This window comes from Anomaloglossus baeobatrachus, chromosome 6, assembly GCF_048569485.1.
Source record: "Anomaloglossus baeobatrachus isolate aAnoBae1 chromosome 6, aAnoBae1.hap1, whole genome shotgun sequence".
Taxonomy (NCBI): Eukaryota; Metazoa; Chordata; class Amphibia; order Anura; family Aromobatidae; genus Anomaloglossus; species Anomaloglossus baeobatrachus.
In genome coordinates, this window is record NC_134358.1 from 380,915,666 (window position 1) to 380,943,516 (window position 27,851).

Genomic DNA, 27,851 nt, shown 5'->3' on the forward strand with positions numbered 1-27,851 from the left:
CCTGAGCCCTGTGGTGGAGAAAGACTGCTCCCCACCCTGACAGACTCGCGTCTGTCGTGACCACCGCCCAGGATGGGGGTAGGAAGGACTTTCCTTTTGACAATGAGGTGGGAAGAAGTCACCACTGAAGAGAGTCCTTGACCGTCTGAGAAAGGGAGACGTTCCTGTCTAGGGACGTCGACTTCCCATCCCATTGGCGGAGAATGTCCCATTGCAGTGGACGCAGATGAAACTGCGCGAAAGGGACTGCCTCCATTGCTGCTACCATCTTCGCTAGGAAGTGCATGAGGCGTCTTAAGGGGTGTGACTGGCCTTGAAGGAGAGACTGCACCCCCGTCTGTAGTGAACGCTGTTTGTCCAGCGGAAGCTTCACTATCGCTGAGAGTGTATGAAACTCCATGCCAAGATATGTCAGCGATTGGGTCGGGGTCAGAATTAACTTTGAAAAGTTGATGATCCACCCGAAACTCTGGAGAGTCTCCAGCGCAACGTTCAGGCTGTGTTGGCATGCCTCTTGAGAGGGTGCCTTGACAAGTAGATCGTCCAAGTAAGGGGTCACAGAGTGACCCTGAGAGTGCAAGACTGCTACCACTGCTGCCATGACCTTGGTGAAAACCCGTGGGGCTGTCGCCAGACCGAAGGGCAGGGCTACGAACTGAAGATGCTCGTCTTCTATAACGAATCGTAGCAAACGCTGGTGCTCTGGAGCAATCGGCACGTGGAGATAAGCATCCTGATGTCTTGATGCTAGGAAGTCTCCTTGAGACATTGAGGCAATGACGGAGCGGAGGGATTCCATCCGGAACCGCCTGGTTTTCATGTGCTTGATGAGCAGTTTTAGGTCCAGAACGGAACGGAAAGAGCCGTCCTTTTTTGGCACCACAACCAGATTGGAGTAAAAACCGTGACCTTGTTCCTGCAGAGAAACAGGGATTACCACTCCTTCTGCCTGCAGAAGAGCATCGGCTCGGTCGGGAGGTGGGGAAGTTCTGAAGAATCGAGCCGGAGGACGAGAACAGAACCCTATCCTGTACACGTGAGACAAAATGTCTCTCACCCACCGGTTTTTGACCTGTGGCAGCTAAATGTCGCCAAAGCGGGAGAGTCTGCCACCGACCGCGGATGCGGAGAGAGAGGGCTGAAAGTCATGAGGAAACCGCCTTGGTAGCGGTTCCTCCGGTTGCCTTCTTTGGGCGTGATTGAGCCCGCCAGGAATCTGAGCCCCTCTGAGCCTTTTGAGTCCTTTTGGACGAGGAAAACTGGGACCTGCCCGAGCCTGGAAAGGACCGAAACCTCGACTGTCCTTTCCTCTGTTGGGGTTTGTTTGATCTGGGCTGGTGTAAGGAAGAATCCTTACCCTTGGACTGTTTAATGATTTCATCCAATCGCTCACCAAACAGTCTGTCACCAGATAATGGCAAACTGGTTAAGCACTTTTTGGAAGCAGAATCTGCCTTCCATTCCCTTAACCACAAGGCTCTGCGTAAAAACCACGGAGTTGGCGGACGCCACTGACGTACGGCTCGTAGAGTCCAGGACAGCATTAATAGCGTAAGTCGCAATGCAAACATATGCGAGGTTAAGGACGCCACCTGCGGCACAGATGTACGTGTGACAGTCTCCACCTGCGCAAGACCAGCTGAAATAGCTTGGAGTGCCCATACGGCTGCGAATGCCGGAGCAAACGACACGCCGATAGCTTCATAGACAGATTTCAACCAGAGGTCCATCTGTCTGTCAATGGCATCTTTAAGTGAAGTCCCATCTTCCACTGCAACTATGGATCTAGCCGCAAGCCTGGAGATTGGGGGATCCACCTTTGGACACTGGGTCCAGCGCTTGACCACGTCAGGGGGAAAGGGATAACGTGTATCCTTAAGACGTGTGGAGAAACGCTTGTCTGGATAAGCGTGGTGTTTCTGGACTGCTTCTCTGAACTGAAGTCAGAGTGGCCCAAAAAAGTACTGAATTTACGCTTGGGATACCTGAAATGGAATTTCTCCTGCTGCGAAGCTGACTCCTCCACTGGAGGGGCTGAGGGAGAAATATCCACCAGTCTATTGATGGACGCTATGAGATCATTCACCATGGCGTCACTATTAGGAGCATCCAGATTGAAAGCGGTCTCAGGATCAGGATCCTGATCAGCTACCTCTGCCTCATCATACAGAGAATCCTCTCGCTGAGACCCTGACCAGTGTGTGAAGTCGAGGGTCTCTCCCAGCGAGCTCGCTTGGGCTGACTGGGACTGTCGTCCGTGCAGAGCCTTCAGCCTGGGATGTATGGGACCCCCTTGGAGCACGTATTAGTTCCAACTGAGGGAGACCGGGGGGCATTGATTCAACAGTGCCCATTGTCTGAGTCACCGGCCTGGACTGCAAAGTTTCTAGAATCTTGGTCAAAGTCCCAGACATTTTATCAGCAAAAAACTGCAAACTTTGTCCTCTGGACAGTTTCACAGGTGGCTCTCTCTGGGCCACCACTAGCAGAGACTCTACCCAATGGGGGTTAGTGGAACCTGCCGGTAAAACAGCCTCACATGCGGTACAGACGGCATAGAAAGCCTGTGCCTTGGCACCCTTGCTTTTCTGCGGACGACATGCTGTTGTATCCTCAGAGCAATCTAGGGGTATATAGCCAAGAAGCGACCGTACAGTGCAAATATAGGTACAAGCATAAAGTACACAAAACACTGTGGCACTAGTGGGGTCAGCACCAAGGTGCTGCTTACCGCCCGCTTAAGCGGGTGTGTGGTCGCCAGAATCCCTTGACCGGGTCTCCCAGAGCCTGTGTCCGTTCTCCAGCTTAGACTGCATGCAGGAATGGCTGCCGGCGTCCTGTGAAGAGGGGCGGGCCGTGGGCGTGCCCCAGACAAAGAGCGGGAAACTGGCGTCCCACTGTGCCCAGTGAGGGGGCTGGAGTATGTAAATAAGACTCCAGCCCTCGGTGCTGACCATTGTACAGCGTCTCGCCCCTTCCCTGACTGGCAGGCCCGGGGGCGGGAAGGAAACGAAACTAGGCCGCAAAAGCCGGGGACTCGATTTATAAGCGCTGCCGTCGTAAAAGCACGGTCAGCGCGGAAGTCCCCGGCGCACCACAAGTCTCATCCGCGCCGCAGCTTCTAGCAGCGGCCGGCGCGGCAGTTTCCCACACATTAACTCACTCAGCTAAGCTGCAGTGAGTATAGCCCCAGCGCGCAGCGCTGTTGTCCCCGGCGCACTAACACACCCAGCATGCTGGTGTGTGTGTGCGTGGTCTGTACAGGGACACAGAGTACCTTAACGTTGCAGGGCCTTGTCCCTGACGATACTCGGCTCCATTCCAGCAGGATCTCCGGGTCTGTGGATGGAGCCCGGCCTCAGAGCCTGGAGGCCGGTAAGATCCCACTTCACCCAGAGCCCTCAGGGGGATGGGGAAGGAAAGCAGCATGTGGGCTCCAGCCTCCGTACCCGCAATGGGTACCTCAACCTTAACAAACACCGCCGACAAAAGTGGGGTGAGAAGGGAGCATGCTGGGGGCCCAAGTATGGGCCCTCTTTTCTTCCATCCGACATAGTCAGCAGCTGCTGCTGACTAAACAGTGGAGCTATGCGTGGATGTCTGACCTCCTTCGCACAAAGCATAAAACTGAGGAGCCCGTGATCCCACGGGGGGTGTATATGCAGAAGGGGAGGGGCCTTACACTTTTTAGTGTAATACTTTGTGTGGCCTCCGGAGGCAGTAGCTATACACCCAATCGGCTGGGTCTCCCAATGGAGCGCCGAAGAAAGTATACATGCTTTACCAATCAGACTGTGGATGTGTATGGAGAGTCAGTAGTAATAGCTAACAGCCATCGGCCAAATGAGAGCTGGCTAACAGCCACTGAAGGTCTACGCGAACTATAGAGAGATTTCTAGAAAGCACTGGCACAATTCACAATGTTATATACCTTAACTTTGTGGTATTTAGAAGGTAAAGTTTTGTTTGATACTGAGCTAGTGTCCACTGTGGATTTACACAGCCCACAAAGGAATGATTCCGCATCATGGTCTGGAGGCCTGGAGAAGACAACACAGTGCAGTTAAGCAGAAATAAGAAACAAAACTAATAGTGAACGTTCGCATCATACAAGCTAATAGAAAACGCTTAAGCAAATATTTTTAGAAAAAGCTAACACTAAAGACTTCTGCCTAATCCTCCTTCGTAGAGCACTGTATGAAGCATTTCACTATAAAGATACAAAGATGCTGGAGCCCCAGCACTGGATCCAGTAGCGTAGCCAGCGGGGGGCAGAGGGGGCGGTTGCCGCGGGCCCCGTGCTCAGAGGGGGCCTACCAGGAGTCTCTGAGCTATGAGTGCTGCAGGGGCAGAGCAGAAACTCTTGCCCAGATGATGACAATACATCCTAGTGGTGTACATAGGACCTGCGATGATGTCGTGCCCATGTGACCGAGTGGGAGGAGCCAAAGGTGTCGGTCAGAAAACAAGCATCAGGAGATACTGATCCCTGAAGGAGATGGAAAGAGAGGGTGCAGGGTGAGTGGCATATGAGGGGTGCAGATTGTGACAAAATAGTGTGAAGGGGTGCAGGGTGTTTGAGAGAGGGATAAGTTGGGGTACAGGCTGTGTGACATATAGGGATGCAGGTAGGGTCAGCTCCAGGTTTTTGTGGGCCCCTGGTGAAGGAGTCTCAGTGGGCCCCATCCTGACGTAGACACGCACATACAGACGTACACATACAGGCATACGTACATATATACCGTATTTTTCGGATTATAAGACGCACTTATTCTTCCAAAAATTTGGGAGGAAAATGAGGGGTGCGTCGTAAAATCCGAATGTAGCTTACCGGGGGTGGAGAGGGGTCATAGGAGGCAGGGGTAATGCTATGCGGTGTGCTGCCAGCGCTGCTCTGTGCATCAGGCAGCACGGCTCTGCACTGTGCGTCTCGCTCTGCATTGTGCGGCACAGCAGGGCTTGGCTCTGTGCAGCTCGCTTTGCTCTGTACGGCGCACCTCTGCCCTGTGCAGGGCGGCTCTGCTCTGTGTGGCTCTGCTCTGTGCGGGGCGGCTCTGCTCTGTGTGGCTCTGCTATGTGCAGGGCGGCTCTGCTCTGTGTGGCTCTGCTATGTGCAGGGCGGCTCTGCTCTGTGTGGCTCTGCTCTGTGCGGGGCGGCTCTGCTCTGTTTGGCTCTGCTCTGTGTGGCTTTGCTCTGCTCTGTGTGGCTCTGCTCTGTGCGGGGCGGCTCTGCTCTGTGTGGCTCTGCTCTGTGTGGCTCTGCTCTGTGCGGGGCGGGTCTGCTCTGTGTGGCTCTGCTCTGTGCGGGGCGGCTCTGCTCTGTTTGGCTCGGTTTTATGTGGCTCTGCTCTGTGCGGCACCAGCCATTCTAAAGATCTTGGCGGTGAGGGGGTTGTTCAAATAATGCCGCTTACAGTTGATTCGCGCGCAGATGGCGCTCTCTGCTCAAACTCTCATCTGCACACGCATGGACTCTGGCTGCCATTATTTGAAGAACCCCCTCATCGCCAACATCTTCAGAATGGCCGCTGCATTACCACACGCCGCACAGAGTAGCACCGCACAGAGCTGCGCTGTACAGAGCAGAGCCATGCCGAACAGAGCTGAGCAGAGCAGCCATGCAGTGAGTATATGGGCCCCCCTCTGTACCACTCACAGAATCGCCATACTCCAGCACCGCCACTGCCTCCTGTGACCACTGCTCCTCTGCCAGCCCCCCTCTTCCCTGGTAAGACACCACCGGATTATAATACAGATCCCATTTTTTTTCTCTCCAAATTTGGGGAACATTTTATAATCCGGTGCGTGTTATAAAACGAAACATACGGTATTTAAAGAGAAATAAAAAAAAATACATATAAATAGACATAAATCTAGACACAGTCATAAACACGGACACACATAGATACACATCATACATGCACACACAGGCACATTAGTGATATTATTAATATGGAGAAGCCAGCAGCAGCCTCCTCCCCTCCCCCGCTTGTCTCCATCCAGCTCCTCCTGGGCATGTGGATGTGCAGGCCGCACTGCGTGATGGCCGTCACTAACAGACATGGCCGTGTACAGTACACAGACTGCTGTATATACATCACAGGAGGGGATAGGGCTACAGTATATAAATGACAGGAAAGGCTGGGGGCATAGACATTACTGGGGGCCATACATGTTACTGAGGTACATACATATTCCTGGGGGGCATAGATGTTACTGGTGTAGTGTACAACTCTGGGGAGCATACACATTACTGGGGTGGGAGCGCATACGGCTCTGGGGTGGCAGCACACACGGCTCTGGGGTGGCAGCACACACGGCTCTGGGGTGGCAGCACACACGGCTCTGGGGTGGCAGCACACACGGCTCTGGGGTGGCAGAACACACGGCTCTGGGGTGGCAGAACACACGGCTCTGGGGTGGCAGAACACACGGCTCTGGGGTGGCAGAACACACGGCTCTGGGGTGGCAGAACACACGGCTCTGGGGTGGCAGAACACACGGCTCTGGGGTGGCAGAACACACGGCTCTGGGGTGGCAGAACACACGGCTCTGGGGTGGCAGAACACACGGCTCTGGGGTGGCAGAGCATACGGCTCTGGCATTCCCATTCAGCTCAAGAGGGGGCACCTACTGCTCTGAGACGGTCCCATACAGCTCAGGAGTGGGGGGCCCATATAGATCGGGGGGTGGAATATACAGCTCAGATGACAGGGGGTCCTATACAAATCGCTGGGTGGAACATACAGCTCAGGAGGGGGCCCATACAGATCGGGGGTGGAACATATAGCTTAGCTCAGCTGGAGGGACCATACAGTGTGGGAGGACATATGCTGTGCTCAATGTGTTGAGGGATGCTGGATGGAGCTACGCTGTGGCTCCTCCTCTTCATCTGTGGTACTGGAGCACACCGCGTGGTAGCTCAGGCCACAGATGAACTTTAATGGAGGAGGTGCACGGAGCATTCAACAGTGACTGCTGTGTGCCAGTGTGGATTAAAGGGTCGGCAACCGCACTATTCAGGATGCAGGATAGTGCAGCTACCAATCCAAGCACTGCAGTCCCTGGAACTCAGCCCGGGGCCGCAGGACTGAAGATAGTGAGTGGGCCCCCCAGCTGTCCAGGGCCCTGGCATTTGCCCGGGTGTGCCGGATGCGGACGCCGGACCTGGATGCAGGGTGTGTGGAATATGAGGGTTCAGGGTGTTTGAGAGAGGGGTAAGTTGGGATCTGTGTAACATATAGGGATGCAGGGTGTGTGGGATATGGGGTGCAGGGTCTGTGAGATATGGTGATTCAGTGTGTGTGATATGTGGGTACAGGCTGGGGTGCAATGTGGGATATGGAGGTGCAGGATCTGTGTGGGATATAGGGGTGCTGGATGTTTGTGGGATATGGAGGTGCAGGGTGTGTGAGATCTAGCACCACAAAGGAGGTAAAGATGAGGGACAAGGTAACTGCTCCACCATGGAGCTGTAGATGCGAAGAACTTTTATGTAAAGTGTGGGAGGGGGAAAAGGAGAATTCACTCAGTATACAGAGTGACAGCACGTTATGGGAGGCAGTATGGACAGTGTGAGGGCACAGTATGAGAGGAGCAGTATACGAGGGACAGTGTGAGGGCACAATATGAGAGGAGCAGTATACGAGAGAGAATGTGAGGGTACAGTATACGAGGGACAGTGCGAGGACACAGTATGAGAGGAGCAGTATACAAGGGACAGTGTGAGGGCACACTATGGGGGAACAGTATACGACGGACAGTGTGAGGGCACACTATGGGGAGCAGTATACGAAGGACAGTGTGAGGGCAAAGTAAGAGAGGAGCAGACAATGTGAGGGCAAATAGTGAAGGCTGTGCGGTGTGAGGGCACATAGTGAAGGCTGTACGGTGTTAAAAGACAGCAGAATATGGAGAGGGGGTAGTGTGGTGAGGGGCATGGAAGGTGTGGGCAATGTGGAGGCCATTGTTCATATCACAAGTGCATTTTTTGTACGGAAAGCATATAGGACATGGTTAATGAGGGGAGATGGTTTTATGCATATTTTTCATAAAGAAAGACAGTGTGGTGGCCATAATTCATGGTGGAGGGATGGTGCAGAGGTTGTAGTATATGAGAGGCACAATGTGGAGGCCATGTATCATTAGGGGGACAGTGTAGGGGTCACTTTTTGGTCAGGGAGTAAAGTGGGCGAAATATTTTGTCAGGTGCACAGTATAAGGGTTATTTAGTGCACAGCATGTGCGGATATTTTTTATTTAGGTGTAATAATGACACTCATATTTTTAGGGCATCGTGTTGGGATATGTTGTGGAAGACCAGAGAAAATGGAAGTCTGTGGAAAGAAGCTGTGTACGTCCAAAGTCATCATGTCGTCTGGATCAGATGAAAAAGAATGGGGTGAGACAAAACCAATTAGAGAAGAAGTCGCCAATACAGTACCTGGATCTAACGGAAAATTTATACTGGCAATTGCTGCATTTAAAGGGAATCTGTCAGGAGGTTTTTGCTCCCCATCTGAGAGCAGCATAATGTAGTGACAGAGACCCTGATTCCATAAATCACTTACTGAGCTGTTTGCTGTCAGTTTGATAAAATCAATGTTTTCCCTGCTGCAGATATAGCAGTTATACAGAGCTCATGAATATGCTGGACTAGCTGCAGCACGTGAAGTAGTCCTATAATGATAATTTACTGCTGATTAATCAGTAATTATATCAAAACTGCACTGAGCAGGTCCGTAAGTGACACTGCTGAAATCAGGATCTCTGCCCCTACATTATGCTGCTCTCAGATTAGAGGGCAAAAACCTGATGACAGATTCCCTTTAAATGATAGTCGACCGTTTGGTTATATGAAGCCGATTTGTAGCTGTGTAACTGTGACTGCAGACTTGTGAATCCTCATAGCATGCACACAGCGCACGGTCATGGTTTTCCAGTGCCGGTGGTGAGAGCGGCCGTCATGTGACCACAAGAGTGTGATTGGCATACGTCTGGCCACATCTGCATGAGGCTTTAGTCTGACTTATTGGTAGGGTACGTGATCAATAAGTGCTTACTTAGAACAGCATGAATGCCAAGTACGACCCTGCCGCTACACTTAACCGTACCAGTCTGCGTATGCATGATGTAATTATTATTTTCTCATACCACTCACTCCGAGCACCAAATCGAACATGTGCACTGCCTCATTGGATAACATTGGTCCGAATGCGATCCAATATTTTGTTGGATCGCACTTGGACCAAAAATACGGTTGTCTACATAAGCTATTAGGCTGCAACACCATTGTTGTAAATATAGTTACCTGGTTAGGGGCACACTGAGAAGTTTCGCCCCCTCTGAGCCGAACCCCTAGCTACGCCTCTGACTGGATCATTCATGAATTGTACTTTACCACCACTCTCACTGACAGCCAGATGGAAACTATGCCCAGTGCTCACAAAACATCACCTCCTTATTCTGTAACAGATATCTTGTATAAAATATTCCCATAATAAATTATCAGTAAGGCTGGGCAGTGTCCTCTTATGCTGCTCTATATCCAAATAAATAAACAGATAATGAACAGCACTCACGCTGTAATTTTATTATGAGCTTGAAGTGACGCACTGAAGGTACACAACATTTCTACAATTACCTTACATTTTTATCATTAATAATCTATTGCAAATATTTCCTCCTAGTCCAGGCACTGCTACATGTCCCCTGCTATTAAAACAGAGTGACAATCGCTTTTGGAGCCGTGATGGGGACTATTATTGGTTATTAGATTTTATAGAACATTTCTGGGAAACCTCTAAGATGTGGGTAAATACAATGTTGATAATCTGACACAGAAGAACCTCTGCAGAACTCGTGGTTATAGACATGATATCACTGACCATATATAAATGGTCATGTAAAGCTAAATATAATCATGGCGTTACAGCATGTTGTACAACTAGGTATTTTTGTGTTAATGTCTGGAGTCATTTCTGCATTAGCGGTGGTAGGGCTTGTTTGTCAATGGAGCCATTATGAAAGATATGGTCCCGAGTCATATAGACCAGCGTTGTTCATGCCGCTCTTGGTGAGGGACTGTGCTGGAGTCAGACACTACCGATTCATGAAGGGGTGCACGCCACTTATCAAACGCTCCAGTTTGGATGTTCCTCATCCAGTTTTAGTCCTCCTACACAGATATTTCTGATTCAGTTAATAATTAATTGATGTTGTGATGAAGGTAATGAGTGGTTACACCAAATACTGACTTAGATTTCCCTTTTGATCACGCACTTTGGATTTTATTAATTGATAAAATTAAACTATAAACATTCATACTTTGCAGCTTTTTTTCCAGACCTGCCAAAGACTGCTATACAGCACCGTGCATAGTTATTTTTATGTTGTTTTTTTTTCGACATTGCACTGTATTATGCTCAGCCGATTAATTTAGGAAAACAGTAAGCCATATGCAGAGTGTGTTACCGCAATGCTGAAAATGTCTTTAAAGCACGCCAATCACCAGGATTTTCGGATATAAGCTAAAGCCAGTGCTGTACTGGCACTATCAGGCTGAGTCTATACATACCTGTAGTGGTCAGCTCTTATGTTTAGGTTTTGAAATCCAAAAAAGTAAAGTTTATAAAATTAACTGCTTGTTGAGTGACAGTTGCACTGGAGCAGATCATATATTCATAGTTATCCCCTCCCTCTGTTAGAATTAGCATAAGCATTATACAAATGACTTACTTGGTATCTTGCAAGACCTGTCATAGCCATGTGACCAGAAGGGGCGGGGCCTCAGCCAACAAAGCTGGATACCAAGTCACATGGATATGACCTCACAAAGGTCCTGCAACACAGTGAACCGTTTGTATAATGCTTATGCTAATTCTAACAGGGGGCTGGGATAACTATGAATATATTATCTGCTCCTTTGCTGCTGTCACTCAACAAGCAACGAATTTTATAAACTTTACTTTCTTGGATTTCAAAACCTAAAACCTCTGAGCTGACCACTACAGGTATGTATAGACTCAGCTTGATAGTGCCAGTACAGCACTGGCTTTAGGTTATATATGAAAATCCTGGTGATTGGATCCCATTAAAGGGATAAATGGGTTGTCCAATTTTTAACCTCCTAAGTGACCACAAATATGGCTTAAAACTGACCTGAGATATAAGTGAATAGCATCCCCTATGGGTGAAAATGCTGCGGCTGTCGATTGTACACTATAGCTGACACCCTGACAATTAAAAACTACTGTTTTTTTCATTTTTGGCAAATTATTTATATTTTTAGAAATAAACGCAAAACATATTGACCTAAATTTTCCATCATCATAAAATATGTGCTAGGGAAAAAAAACAATCTCACAAAGTCACTGATATGTGGAAACATTGCTTAGTTATTGCCACAAAGTGACAAGTCTGGTTTAAAAAAATGTGTCCTGGTCACATTATAATTAGTGATAAGCGAGTGCTGCCATGCTTGAACATCAAGAAAGATCTTTCGGAAAAATACTTGAGTTCCCCTTTGACGCCCGTTATAGGCTATATTCATACTTCCATCTTTTTGCATCAGTTGCAATCCGTCGCCTTGAGGAAATACGGTATCCTGCAATGTATTTTGCAGGAATCCGTTTTTTTCCCCATAGACTTTTAATACCGATGGATTGCGACTGATGGCATTGCATCCGTCCCGCAACGGATCCGTCAGAGTGACCGACCGTCGGGAGCAACGCACAATGCAATGTTTTTTGTGTGCGGCGATGGTTTTTTTACTGTGAGAATGCCCACAGTAAAAAACCTTGATCGACTGTAAATTTAGTACCAGTTCCAGCGGCCGGGACGAACAGCTAATCGGCCGGCTTTTGTGAACGATCAGATGATCGGCCGGCTTTTGTGAACGATCAGCTGATTGCCCAACTTTTGTGAACGATCAGCTGATCGCCCGGTGGCCGGCTTTTGTGAATGATCAGCTGATCGCCCGGCGGCTGGCTTTTTTGAACAATCAGTGGATACCCTTTCAAACAATAAAAATAAAAAACAAAAAAAAACCCCACCAACAACGGATTCGTTTTTTGCAGCGTCAGTCACATCAGTTTTGCCACTATCTGCAACGCATCCGTTGCATCAGTCACACAACTGAGTGTGACTGATGCAAAAAGATGGAAGTGTGAATGTAGCCTTACTGGGGTACTCAAGTTACGCCCATCTCTGTGTCCAGCGTCTGACTGCTCGTTACGAGTACCGAACATCCGAGCATGGTAGTGCTCGCTCATCATTAAATAGAATTTCTTTGTAGAACCATGCAGATTTTTTTTTTTTTAAATGCGGCTGCTTCTGAATATTGCTGCTCCATATGTGTTTTTGAACCCCACAGGTGTTTTGGGGAGTCTGAATTAATTTTTCCATCTCACTTGAAGGTTAAATATATGACATATTATGGAGGATATACATATTTAGGGATCATAACTGGTGTAGCAATTCATTGTGGGCTTAAACTAATTTTAGGGTCTGAATTATTTTTTACAGCTCTGATCGAGGGTGTGATCTAGGTTCTGGATTAAAATTGGAGTCTGAATTAATTTTTACATCTAGTCGTTGGTTTAAATAATCTTAGGATCTATTTTGTAAGTTATATATATATTATACCAGCTGGGTGCAAAGACCTCGTGGGCATAACCTCTTGTCACAACACAGTTTACAAATACATATGCTGCGGATAAAATGTATTTAGCAATGTTACACCTACTTTTGTGACCTCTGTCTTCAATGTCTTTCTGCAAGCTCAATATGCTGGTTAAATTGATAACCCTTCTCCTTGGTGCAGAGGCTGCGGTCATCGTCTGGTCTATCTCCGTTTCATCCATCTCCACGTCAGACTCTGTACGAGGCCTCTTCTTCCTACATAAAAATCAGAACTAGGATTATATTATTAAGAAAACTTGAATGTTTTCTTAATATCACACAGCACATGGTTTGGACACTATGAATATTTGTGCTCTAAAATGGAGTCAATTTCTGTCCCACCACACAGTGCTAGATATTCACCTTGGAATAAGAACTAGATTGTATTGGTATCTACGACTAACGACATATTTTGCACTTAAGAACTCCCACTACCAAGGGACAGTCTGTGCTGGAATCTTTTTCCATACTCAGATTCCATTACCAGAGCGATTTCACACCTCCCTTTCTTATCATGACACAGAAACTGTAATTGCCCTGATTGATGGGCATAAAAATGGTTGTGTCAACAGCATCTGGGTAATTCCGCCACATGCCAGAATCTCTACCCCATAATAACCTACAGTGAAACAGGAAAATAATTAGAAAACCCGCCGACAATATTCACAAATTCAATAGCTATATGTGAGAATGAAATGTGAAAAATGGAACCCGCATTACTGCCATGAACATATGAACAAAGAGAAATTTAGCTACTGAATTGATTGCATGAGAGGACACACACAAGCTATGGACCCCAACGTAGAGAAATACTTTGGCGTAGTGTTGGGGCTCTGTTGCATTGATCAATTCAGTAGCTAAAATTCTCTTTGTTCATATGTTCATGGCAGTAATGCAGGTTCCATTTTTCACATTTCATTCTCACATATAGCTATTGAATTTTTCATGTCAGTATTCACACAGCAGTTTCTGATTGCATTCAGACATGCTGTCACACAGGGTGGAGGCACGTTTGACTGTAACCAATCAGAGATGCAGGGACTGCTGGTGGGGGAAGCAGTGAGGTTAATGAGCGGCCTTGGAAGTAGCGTTAGAGCCACACGGGAGAGACTAAGTATAACATACTTGCTCCAATCCCCCTAACCCAGGGGTGGGCAATTAATTTTCCCATGGGGCAGCATGAGACATTGGGATGGTTTTAGAGGGCCGGACTAATATAATTAACTTGGTTCTACCAAATACTGTATATAGTATATATACTATCCCTTCATAAACAAACAGTAAGTTAAACAATACAATGATTCAATGAAGATATGGAGGACCTAATTACATCATTAGTTAATGAGATGATGAACATTAATGAACTTGTGATTGTTCACTTTAGAAAATTGTCAACTTTACAGTTTTTAAAAAACTAAACATCCCATCTTGACCAAAAATAGCAAGTCTTTCTAAGACTGGCATCCCGGCATATGATCAGATCTGGGTATGACTTGTATATAACCACCCTGTATCCACACTTACTGGATGCGCTCTACATACTTATGTGCTCATTAAACCACTTCAAAAGGAGCCTTAGGAAAAGAAATTTCTGAGGTCACGGATCCCGGCAGATACTGCTACATGGCAGGTATGTGGGATCCAGCTGAAGCGTCTCCCTCGCGCTGATGGGCGCGTGATCAGGCCCTGTAATGGCGCACTATCAGGCCCTGTAATGGCGGTGCGCAGCTGCAGGGGGCGGGGGCGCGTGGTACCCGATGTAACTCCGGTACCACTAGCAGTTTCGGGCTTTTCTCTGTGCTAATTCTAGGCACCAGACCCGCTGTAGTTATGTTTGTGCTATATTCATATACACTTACATATAATATAATATATATATAAATATATATTATAATATAAATATATAATATATACACACTATAATATATAGATAATAAAAAAAATATATATATATATATATATATATATACACACACACACACACATACACACTGTATACATACACACAAAAAAAATATATATGTATATAATTAGTGTGTATGTATACAGTGTGTGTTTATATATATATATATATATATATATATATATATATACACACATATATATGTATATATCTTAGTATATATATTATATATGTATATATGGGTGTGTGTATATTATATATGTATATATGTGTGTGTATATATATATATATATATACATATATATATAAGTATAAACATTTATTTTTTTTTCTGTGCCATAGGATGCAGGCCATATACCAGGATGGGGGTATATTATGAGCAGGATGGGTGTATATAGCAGGATGGGGGTATATAGCAGGATGTGGGCATATACCAGGATGGGGGTATATAGCAGGATTGGGGCTATACCAGTATGAGGGACATGTGTATGTATATTAGTGCAGACCAAAAGTTTGGACACACCTTCTCATCTCTAGAACGACTATTAAGAGGAGACTTTGTGCAGCAGGCCTTCAAGGTAAAATAGCTGCTAGGAAACCACTGCTAAGAACAGGCAACAAGCAGAAGAGACTTGGTTGGGCTAAAGAACACAAGGAATGGACATTAGACCAGTGGAAATCTGTGCTTTGCTCTGAGTCCAAATTTGAGATCTTTGGATCCAACTACCGTGTCTTTGAGGAAAAGGTGAACGGATGGACTCTACATGCCTGGTTCCCACCGTGAAGCATGGAGGAGGAGGTGTGATGGTGCTTTGCTGGTGACACTGTTGGGGATTTATTCAAAATTGAAGGCATACCACCATAGCTACCACAGCATCTTGTAGCGGCATTCTATTCCATCCGGTTTGCGTTTAATTGGACCATCATTTATTTTTCAACGGGACAATGACCCCAAAGACACCTCCAGGTTGTGTAAGGGCTATTAGACTAAGAAGGAGAGTGATGACCTGGCCTCCACAGTCACCAGACCTGAACCCAATTGAGATGGTTTGGGTTGAGCTGAACTGCAGAGTGAAGGCAAAAGGGCCAACAAGTGCTAAGCATCTCTGGGAACTCCTTCAAGACTGTTGGAAAACCATTTCCAGTGACTACCTCTTGAAGCTCATCAAGAGAATGCCAAGAGTGTGCAAAGTAGTAATGAAAGCAAAATAGCTACGTTAAAGAATCTAGAATATAAGACATATTTTCAGTTGTTTCACACTTTTTTGTTAAGTATTTCATTCCACATGTGTTAATTCAAAGTATTGATGCCTTCAATGTGAATCTACAATTTTCAGTCATGAAAATAAAGAAAACTCTTTGAATGAGAAGGTGTGTCCAAACTTTTGGTCTGTACACACACACACACACACACACACACACACACACTGTATACATACACACACAATCCCCATATACTACATCACTACACCCTCATTATACTACACCTGTAAAATACATCACTACATCCCTATACATTACACCTGTAATAAAGTACACCTCTATATACTATACCACTATATACTACACCTGTAATATACTACATCATTACACCCCCCCATAAACTACACCTGTGATAAACTACACCATTACACCCCTATATACACCTGTAATATACTACACTACATCACTATATACTACAACTGTAATAGACTACATCACTATATACTACACCTGTAATATACTACACCCCTATATACTACACCTGTAATATACTACATTCCCATATACTACATCACTACACCCCAAATATTTGTCAACAGTTATATCCCTCCTCCCCCACATTGTCCCCGCAGGTTACTAGTAACCACTCACCTCGCCAACCTTATTGTCCCCTCCTCAGGCACCTCCGTACGTGCTCCCGCTGAGCTGCTTCTCTTTTACATGCCCAGGCTGCGACGATGCAGTTTTCCTAGGAGCCCCCGCCGCTGCTTCTCTCCGTACAGGTCCCGGCTGCTGCAGCTTATTCTCCTGCTGTGCGGGAACTTTTCAAACAACACGCGCGCCGTACCGACGACATCAGGGCACGCGTGTGTCACAGAGAAAGGTGTCGGGCAGGGAACAGAGGAGAGATTCCTGCGTTCCACTGCCTACACTGCAGGATCGCTTCCTGCCCGGCATGCAACGTGTGATGAGGGCGACCTGACCAGGGCCCCCCGGAGCCTGGAGCTCCGGACAACAGGTCAGATTGCCCTCATCACCGACCGGCGAGCAAGGACGCCTTGAACCAGGCGGGCCGGTCACAGAGAGTAGGTGGGCCGGATGTGGCCCACGGGCCGCCCCTTACCCAGGTCTGCTCTAACCCTATATGGTGACTGGCGTCCGGCCAGAAATCCAAACCCGGTTGGGCTGGCCGATCCTGGGCATCTGCGAGTCCGCACATCACTACTTAAGACCAAGACCACAGTTCACTCTTCTAGGAGTACTAGCTGTAGTACCCGGGCGTTGCCCGGGATAGTAACTGTCTGTCTCTCTCCCAGTCTCTGTCTCGCTGTCTGTCTCTTTCCTTGTCTGTCTGTTTCTATCTCTCTGTATTTGCATCACTCTGTCTCAATCTCTGTATCTGTCTGTGTCTCTCTCTGTCTCTTTGCCCGGCTGTCTCTTTGCCCGGCCTCTATTTCCCGGGCTGTCTCTTTTCCACGGCTGTCTCTTTTCCACGGCTGTCTCTTTTCCACGGCTGTCTCTTTTCCACGGCTGTCTCTTTTCCACAGCTATCTCTCTCTCTGTCTCTATCCGTCTATCCTATCTTATACTAACAGTTTATTTTGTTCCTATAGCAACCACTGACAGTTGCTATTTATAGCCTGCAGCTCCCAGCTCAATTCAGTTTACTGGCTTACTGGCTGTAGGATTTTTGTAGAGTAACTGGAAAGCACGGGGTTACATTTTCCTGCCCAAACATAGTCTATGACGTTCCCTGAGTCACATGGAGTGTCTGTGCAAAATTTCGTGATTGTAAATGCGACAGTGCGGATTCCTTTAGCGGACATAACACTGAGCTTTATATATTAGAGGTGTTATATATATATAGATATATATATACATATATATACATACATATACACACACACACACACACACACACACACACACACTGTATATTATATACAGTAGTACAGTAGATTACAATACACTTAGTTCTTTCTGCTCTTAGATCTGTTTACTTCTGCTATTTGATATTCTAACCTTTGATCTAATTCTGCAGCATAAAACCACAGTATTATGCAAGTAGACTTAGGGCGGCTTTGCACGTTGCAACATCGCACGTGCGATGTTGGTGGGGTCAAATCGAAAGTGACGCACATCCGGCGTCACTTTCGACATTGTAGTGTGTAAATTCTAGATGATACGATTAACAAGCGCAAAAAAGAGAATTTTGTTTACTTACCGTAAATTCTTTTTCTTATAGTTCCGTAATGGGAGACCCAGACCATGGGTGTATAGCTTCTGCCTCCGGAGGACACACAAAGTACTACACTAAAAAGTGTAGCCCCTCCCTCCGAGCATATACACCCCCTGGATAACCAAATATAGCCAGTTTAGTGCAAAAGCTGAAGGAGAGTAGCCACCCACAAGTAGAGATAGAGCAAGAACCGGAACAACCGGAGCCTCTGTCTACAACAACAGCCGGTGATAACACACGGAACAAGAAACTGCCAACAGGCAACAGGGAGGGTGCTGGGTCTCCCATTACGGAACTATAAGAAAAAGAATTTACGGTAAGTAAACAAAATTCTCTTTTTCTTCATCGTTCCTATGGGAGACCCAGACCATGGGACGTCTCAAAGCAGTCCATGGGTGGGAATAAACAGAAAACTGAGAAGTAGGCGAAACCTAACTTCGCAAATGGGCGACATCCGCCTGAAGGGTGCGTCTGCCCAAGCTCGCATCTGCCGAAGCATGAGCATGCACTTAGTAGTGCTTCGAAAAGGCATGCAGACTAGTCCAAGTGGCAGTCTGACAGACCTGCTGAGCCGTAGCCTGGTGCCTGAAACCCAAGAGGCACCGACAGCTCTGGTCGAGTGTGCCTTGATCCCCGGCGGGGGAGGCACTCGAGTACACTGGTAGGCATCGGAAATGGCCGACCCAATCCAACAAGCTAGGGTCGGCTTAGAAGCCGAGAGGCCCTTACGCCGACCTGTGGTCAGCACAAAAAGAGAGGTGCACCGCCTAAGAACAGCGGTGCGAGACACATAGATCCGGAGCGCCCGCACCAGATCCAGAGTATGCAATGCTTTTTCAAAGCGATGAACAGGAGCCGGACAAAAGGAAGGCAGGGAAATGTCCTGGTTAAGGTGGAAGAGAAACCACCTTAGGGAGGAAGTCCGGAGTCGGATGGAGAACCACCTTGTTTTGATGAAAAACTAAAAAAGGTGACTCCAAAGAGAGTGCAGCCAAATCAGAGACTCACCCAAGGGAAGTTATGGCCACCAGAAAGACCACTTTCTGTGAAAGACGAGACAAAGAAACCTCCCTAAGAGGCTCAAAGGGGGGTTTCTGGAAGCCGTGAGGACCAGATTAAGGTCCCAGGGATCCAAAGACCGCCGGAAGGCGGCATGATGTGAGATGCGCCCTGTATGGAGGAGCGCACCTGAGCCAGCCGGGCGATACGCCGCTGGAACAACACTGGCAGAGCCGAGACCTGTCCCTTGAGGGTTAGTCCTAGCTGCAGACCGGACTGTAGAAGGGACAGGAGGGTCGGCAAGGAAAAAGGCCAAGAAGCATGGCCGGAAGGGTGACACCAGGACAGGAAAATTCTCCAGGTCCTGTGATAGATTTTGGCCAAGGAATACTTCCGAGCCCGAGTCATAGTGGAGATGACTTCAGGAGGGATACCAGAAGTCATCAAGATCCAGGACTCAAGAGCCACGCCGTCAATCTGAGAGCCGCAGAATTCTGGCGGAAAGACGGACCTTGTGAGAGAAGGTCTGGACGGTCCGTGAGATGCCACAGCACCTCAACGGACAGATGGAGCAGGTCAGGGTACCAAGCTCGCCTGGGCCAGTCTGGAGCAATGAGAATGACCCGACGGCCCTCCATTCTGATCTTGCGCAGGACTCTGGGCAAGAGCTAGAGGGGGAAACACGTACGACAGACGAAACGGACCAATCTTGAACCAGCGCGTCTGCTGCCAAGGCCTGAGGATCGTGGGAGCGAAGATCCAGAGTGCAGAGCCCACTCGCCGCTGTCCACGGTTTGACGGCTGAGATAATCTGCCTCCTAGTTTTCCACGCCTGGGTTGTGGATTGCGGATGTGGTGGACCTGGAATCTTCCGTCCACTGAAGGATGCGTTGAACCTCCAACGTTGCCAGGCGGCTGAGTGTCACGCCCTGGTGGTTGATGTAGGCAACCGCAGTGGCGTTGTCTGACTGGACTCGAATGTGCTTGCCCGCCAACTTGGTGAAAGGCCAAGAGAGCTAGAAGCACAGCTCTGATTTCCAGCACATTGATCGAGAGGGCTGATTCGGACGGAGTCCAAGTGCCCTGCGCTCTGTGGTGGAGATATACTGCTCCCCAGCCGGATAGACTGGCATCCGTGGTGAGGATCACCCAGGACGGGGCCAGGAAGGAGCGTCCCTGAAGAGAGAGGGGCCGAAGCCACCACTAAAGGGAGCCCCTGGTCTGTGGCGACAGAGCCACTAACCAGTGCAAGGAGGAAGTCTGTCCCAACAGCGGAGAATGTCCAGCTGCAGAGGACGCAGATGGAACTGGGCAAGGGAACCGCTTCCATTGACGCCACCATCTGACCCAGCACCTGCATTAGGTGCCTGATGGAATGACGGCGGGGCCTCAGCAAAGAGCGCACCGCTAGTGAAGGGACTGCTGTTTTACTAAGGGCAGCTTCACAAGTGCCTGCAGAGTCTCGAATTGCATCCCTAGGTACGTGAGCTTTAGGGTCGGAGTCAGAGTGGACTTTGGAAAAGACAAGCCACCCGAATTGGACTAGAGTGGCGAGAGTGAGCGAAGCACTCCACTGACGGTCTGCACTGGATGAAGCCTTGACTAGAAGGCCGTCCAGGAAAAGGGATGCCAACCCTTGGAGGTGCAGAACCGCAACCACAGCTGCCATGACCCTGATGAATACTCGAGGGACCGTGGCTAACCCGAAGGGAAGAGCCACGAATCGGAAATGTTCCTGATTGCAAAACGTAGCCAACGCTGGTGTGAAACTGCAATTGGCACATGCAGATAGGCATCTCTGACATCGAGGATGCAAGGAATCTCCTTGGGTCATTGAGGCAATGACTGATCGCAGAGACTCCATGCGAAAATGCCGCACCTGAACATGCTTGTTGAGAAGCCTGAGATTCAGGATGGGCCGGAAGGAACCGTCCCTTTAGGGGACTAGGAAGAGATTTGAGTAGAAACCTCTAAACCGTTCCCAGGCGGGAACCGGTACAATTACTCCGTTGGCCTGAGAGGATGCCACGGCCTGAGAGAAGGCGGCGGCCTTGAAGCAGGGGGGAGTTGACAGAAAAAATCCGTTTGGCGGGCTGGATAGAATTCTATCCTGTAGCCGTGGGAGATGATATTCCGCACCCACTGATCGGAGACGTGTTGAAACCACATGTTGCCAGGCGGGAGAGCCTGCCACCGACCAAGGACGTTGCTGGCGCGGCCAGATAGACAAGAGGAGGCTGCCTTAGTGGTAGCAGCTCCTGCGTCTTCTGAGGACGCGGCTTCGTGCGCCAGTTGGGTTTTTGGTCCTTGGCTGAGTTAGTGGATGAGGCCGAGGGCTTAGAGAACGACCAGTTGGAGGAACGAAAGGAACGAAACCTCGACTGGTCCTGCCCTGGATGGATTTGGTTTGCGCATGGAAGTACTCTTCCCGCCAGTAGCTTCCTGAATAATTTCATCCAGTTGTTCGCCGAACAGCCTGGGCCCAGCAAATGGGAGCCCAGCAAGGAAGTTCTCTGAAGAAGCGTCTGCCTTCCACTCTCGAAGCTACAAGATCCTGTGGATAGCGAGAGAATTGGCCGAAGCCACCGCAGTGCGGAGCCTCCAGCATGGCAGACATGGCATAGGATGAAAAGGCTGAAGCCTGGAAGTTAAGGCAACCATCTCGGGCATAGATTCCTTGGTGAGGGAATGCATCTCCTCTAGAGAAGCAGAGATGGCTTTGAAAGCCCACACTGCTGCAAAAGATGGGGAGCACGAGGCCCCTGCCGCCTCATATACAGATGGCGGTTGGAATCCTTAAGCGAGTTGCCATCAGCCACTGATACAACTTTCCGGGCTGAGAGTCTAGACACCGGAGGGTCTACCTGTGGTGAATGAGCCCACTCCTTGACCACCTCTGGTGGAAACGGAAAACGGTCATCAGAATCACGCTTTGGGAAGCGTCTGTCAGGACAGGCTCTGGGCTTGGTCACAGTGGCCTGAAAACTGGAGTGGTTAAGAAACACACTCCTTGTTTACATAGGCAAGGTATACTGATGCTTTTCTGCCAGAGAGGGGTGCTCCCCTGATACAGGCGGATTGAGGTCCAGTACAAAATTAATGGACGCAATCAAATCACTAGCATCTGCGTCACTTTCGGACAGATCAATGGGGTACATGGAGGTAGCGTCCGAGCCCCCAGTAAAGGCATGCTCCTTGTCCTGCGAGTCAGCTCGTGAATCAGAGCCGCGGGACGAGGAAGGAGAGGGGACCCTGCGTCTCTATTTTAGGAGGACGGGGTCTGTGCCAGATGAAGAATCCTCTGTGAGCTTTGCTGAGCGAGCCGTAGCAGCAGAAGCGCCCTGAGGAGGGGGCTGATGCATGCTCAGCAGTGTCCGGGACATCTGTCCCCTGGAAAGAAGGATTCTACCCAAGCCGGGGGTTCAGCCACCGGAGCCGGAGCAGCCGGAGGGACCACTGGGGATGAGTCTCCAGGCTGAGGCACCACCATGTTAGAGCAGGCATCACAATGTGGTTATGTGCTCAGTACAGGCAGTACGAGCCTACATGCAGTGCATATTAAGTACAGCCTTGCTCCTCGTGTGAGACATGCTGCTGAAGTGGGGGCTCTGCGCCAGAATGACCCCCAGCAGAGTATATACGCAGAGTATATAAGCCGGTCCCAGACCGTTTGACATTGGGACATCTCTGTGCCCTCCAGATCCCACAGCCCGGACCCCCAGTGAGATGGCCAGCGCCGATCGCTGTCACAATGTGGTTATGCAGACATGCATAAGAACGCTGATAAAATGGCGCCGGAGCGACGAGAGGGGGCGGGGCCTACTCTAAGAGCGGGGATCCGGAGGGCCAATGAGATATACAGGGGAGGGAATATTACCTCAGAGAGGAGTATCCCTCCCCTGTGCCGAACGGTCGCTGGGCGGAGCCGCACTGTCCCTCTGCATGATTGGCATGCAGGGGCAGTGAAAACGAAACTAGGCCTCAGGCGAAGCCGGGGCCTAAATTTAACGATGCGGCCGGCGAGCAGGCACCATCGGCGTGGTTCTCAGGTGAAAACCAGAGAACCGGCCGGAAATGTCACAATAGATACACAGCACACTCTCCCCAACAATAAAGTACAAGGGACCCCCGATAATAACGTCTCAGATACTTAGCTTGTGAGACGCAGGGCCAGGTCCCTGAGGGATGAGTGCTCCGTCCGGCAGGATCCTGAAAGGGAGAACCGTGCTGGCTCCCACTTCAAGCCAGAGCCCGAGGGATGGTGAAGGAGAGCGGCATGTAAGGCTCCAGCCTTGAAATCAACCTTTACAACACCGCCGACACAGTGGGGTGAGAAGGGACATGCCGGGAGTCCAGGCTTGGACCCGCTTTTCTTCAAACTCTTTCCAAAAATCAAAATCAGATGAGAATGCATGTGTGGATGTGTGCCTCCTGAACACAAAGCATTGAACTGGCTATATTTGGTTATCCAGGGGGTGTATATGCTCGGAGGGAGGGGCTACACTTTTTAGTGTAGTACTTTGTGTGTCCTCCGGAGGCAGAAGCTATACACCCATGGTCTGGGTCTCCCATAGGAACGATGAAGAAAGTGTCGTTATCGTATCATCATCGGTGTATTCTCCGACATTTCCATAATGCCGGTGCCGCGACAGGTACGATGTAGTTCCTCGTTCCTGCGGCAGCACACATCGCTGTGTTTGAAGCCGCAGGAGTGAGGAACATCACTTTACCTGCCGCCGGCGGCTATGAAGAAGGAAGGAGGTGGGCGGGATGTTTACATCCAGCTCATCTCTGCCCCTCCGCTTCTATTGGCCGCCTGCCGTGTCACGTCGCTCTGACGTTGTACGACCCGCCCCCTTAGGAAGGAGGCGGGACGCCGGCCAGAGCGACGTCGCACGCCAGGTGAGTGCATGTGAAGCTGCCGTAGCGATAATGTTCGCTACAGCAGCTATCACAAGATATCGCTGCTGCAACGGGGGCAGGGACTATCGCGTGCGACATCGCAGCATCGGCTTGCGATGTCGCAACGTGCAAAGCCCGCCTTAGACTCACCAATCCAACCACAGCTATGCAAAAGCATATTTTAGGGAAGTTTCTTGGCATTAACTATAAATCACCTGCTTTCTGTAATAGATGCTGTAATTAATCACCAAATAAGTGTAATCAGTTGAAATATGTATTTTGATTTGATTATGGTCTTTGTCTTGTCACAATTTCATTAGTTATCTTCTGCTAAGAACTGCTAGAATAATGAAGGAGATATCAATGTTTTTTCCCAGAGAGATACTTCATTCTACACAACCAGTGTCTGTGAATTTTGATTCTCTGCCCGGCCACTCCCTAATATGAGAGGAAGATAACTTCTTTAATTTGAAATCCACAGACAATAAGCTGTACAGAAGAATTCTGGAGCTCACTGAGCTTCTGCATCAACAGTAATGACAGATGCAACCCAAAAATCCATCAGAACTTGATCTGATGGTCAATACATTTCTAGATAGAGGGTACCCAACTCAACTATTGAATAGAGAGAGACTTTAAACATCTACAGTTACACAGATTTCTAAGAAATCCATTTGTTCTTAAGTATCATCCTATAGTGCCCAGTATATCCGTAAACATTGGCCCTTTTACCCATGTCATACCTCAGGATTCTTTATTCCAAACACTACCCCTTGTGTGTGTCAAAAGATCATGCTTTATTCATGACTGCCTTATTACAGAAAGCATAGGGAGCCTGAAATGAACATCCACACAGCAAATCTTGGGCATTAGAAAAATCAGTTACCTTCCTTTGCCTCCATTGCTTTAGTTGTTCCAAAGGAATTAAAAACTAACTATATATTATGGCCCCTAAACAGGTGCAAGTTATTCCATTAAAGGGAACCTGTCACCTAAAATTTTGCTATTAAACTAAAAGAATCCCCTTCTGCAGCTCCTGGGCTGCATTCTAGAAAGGTTCATCTTCCTATTGGCCCCCTTTCAGACCTAAATAAACACTGTATAAAATCTTACCTTTTGGTATGCTAATGTTGCTTTATGGCCACAGGGGTGGGCTGTATTGCATCCGTTATTCCCCCCTCCTGCCGCTGTTCGCTGTCCCCCAGTGTTTGATTGACAATGTCAACACCAGCGTCATTCAAGTACCCGCCCATAATCTCGCGCCTGCGCAATACGATCACTGGCACTCGCAATTTGAACTGTGCTCAGTCCCGCGATACTGCCACTGGGCATGCGCCAGACTTCTGGAGCACTGAGTAACAGGAGAGCGGCAGCGTCATCTGTCACTCAACACTGGGGGGCGGCGAACAGCGGCAGGAGGGGGGAATAACGGACGCAATACAGCCCACCCCTGTGGCCATAAAACATCATTAGCATACCAAGAGGTAAGATTTTATACAGTGTTTATTTAGGTCTGAATGGGGGGCCAGTAGGAAGAGGAACCTTTCTAGAATGCAGCACAGGAGCTGCAGGAGGGGATTCTTTTAGTTTAATAGCAAAATTTCAGGTGACAGGTTCCCTTTAAAGGGTATTCCACTTCCGATACAAACTGAGATCTTGTGAAATGCCTCTGTGGTCAACGATAAATAGCTGAGGCAACAACACAGAGGATTTCTAGGCATAAATCCACCATTCCATGCAGTAAAACATGGCTCCCAATTTCCTTCCATTTTCTTAAGCTAGACATTCTGTATCATAATTAATATTTCAGGTCTCTTCAGATAGCCTAAATCTCTCTATATGGGTATGTAAACACAGGGCTTTGTTGGTAAGTTTTTTTCCTTACCAAAACTTGATCTTGTGGCAGAAAATCTCCTTTGAGTCACCTGCATTTTTTAGTGGCGGTTTAGATGTGTTTTTTCTATAAAATGGGTTGTATCAATGAAAAAACATTGCAAAAACGCTGCAAATAATTGACAAGCTCATTCTTTGAAATCTGCAGCAAAATCGCAGGTATTTGATAAAACATTCAGGAAAAAATCTTCAGGTGTGTGTGTATGTGTGCATGAGATTTCAGAAATCTCAGACTTTGCTGGGACTGTAGAAAGCAGCTTTTTATTAGCATGGATTTGCATAAAACCAAGGCAAATCTGCAGCTGAAAAACGCAGCTAAAACGTAACAAAAAAGCCTGTGTGAACATAGCCTTAGATTGCCTACCAACAAATTCCCTTTCAACTGAAAGAGCAAATCTAAAATATGATTTAATACAGTTAGAGGAAATGAGACAAATCGAAATGTAAGTCTTAATGTAGATTAGATTTACAATCACTGGCAGAATATTGGGCATTGTATCAAAGGAGCCAGAGACTTCAGTCACACTGATGTTACCTTGGTGGTACGCCATCTGAAGACGTACTTGCTTTACTTTCTTCATTGTTGTCCGTTTGCATTTCACTTTCTTCAACAGAGGTCACTAAATCAGAAGCATCGAGCATTTCAAGATCACTTATCGTTTCTTTAGCACTGCATTCTGGATTGGCTTTTTCAATTTGCTCTTCAACAAGTTCATGGGTTTCCGAAACAGTGCATGACTGATGTTTTGGCAGGGGCTGAAGAAAGGCATCCAGCTTCTGCTCCCTGGCATCAGTGCGCACCATTTGATGGGCGTAGACTTTGTCCCCAGACTTAAGTGCCGCTGATGTACTGGGAGCAGGCTTCACCACTTCACTAGCACAGATCGATGCTCCAGGTAGCAAGGTCTATTTCAAAAGCAAGCACAATATCTGTTATTTCATCCAAAGAACAAAAAACTGTAACTACTCTAAGCTACATATAAGGCAAGAAGCAATGACCTTTTCCCCCAAAATGAGTTTTCACCTTCCAGACCAGGCCAAATCATTTACATCTGTCACTTTATGTGGGAATAACTCTGGCATGCGTCTACATATCCTACAGATTGTGCTGTCATGACACATTATACTTTACGTTCTTAGTGAATTCTCAGCATATTATTTGCATTTATTTATGGAAACACTGGAACTTTGTCAAATTTACAATTATTAAACCCTTATTATAGATCATCATACTGCACAATAGTCAATAACATTTCCTACAGGTCTACGTTATGTCAGCATTACAATTTTTTTTTGTTTTGCTAGGATGTTATAGGAGAGTTGAACTTTTATCAGAAATGTTTCAATAACAGTATGAAAAGCAATTTTTTTTTAAGGTCAGAAAACCATCATTCATGACCCCATTTGAAACACTGCACTTCTCAAAGAAATTAATAGCCCTTTCTATAAGTCTGTTAACCCTTTAGGTGCTTCATGAAAATAAATGCAAATTGGAAGAAAAAAAAAGTTACATTTTTTCAATTTCACAAGGATAATTAAGAGAAAACGGACCACATAATTTGTTGTGTAATTTCTCCCAAGTATACAGATAACCCTTATGTGGTTAGAATTTGTTTGGGCCTCAGGAGGAAATGGAAAAATTCCAACTGGACTTTTGGTGCTCAATTTTGGATAGAACACACCGTATTTTTCTGACTACAAGACGCACCGGACCATAAGACGCACCCTGGTTTTAGAGGAGGAAAATAGGAAAATAAAATTATAAGCAAAAAATGTGGTCATGACACACTTATGGGGCGAGGATCTGCTGCTGACACTGTTATGGGGGTAAAGTCCCCAAATTCTCTACTAAGGTACCCCATAACTGGTAATGATCCTCCTGCCTTGCATGTATGTATGTATGTATGTATGTATGTATGTATGTATGTATGAATGTATATATATATATATATATATATATATATATATATATATATACATACATACATATACATACATACACACACACAGTACAGACCAAAAGTTTGGACA

The 27,851-nt window shown here is 47.6% G+C and overlaps 1 protein-coding gene across 3 annotated transcripts in view; it reads right to left on the reverse strand.

The window, feature by feature from the left end:
* The window catches only part of MLH1 (mutL homolog 1), a 188,064-nt gene that overhangs the window by 24,408 nt on the left and 135,805 nt on the right, over positions 1-27,851 (reverse strand). For all 3 annotated transcript variants that reach the window (XM_075316574.1, XM_075316573.1, XM_075316575.1), the window contains 3 exons: positions 26,356-26,726; positions 12,746-12,897; positions 3,932-4,040 (listed from right to left, as the gene is read on the reverse strand). In XM_075316574.1, the coding sequence (XP_075172689.1) occupies positions 3,932-4,040; positions 12,746-12,897; positions 26,356-26,726 (632 nt within the window). The remainder of the gene's footprint in view (positions 1-3,931; positions 4,041-12,745; positions 12,898-26,355; positions 26,727-27,851) is intronic.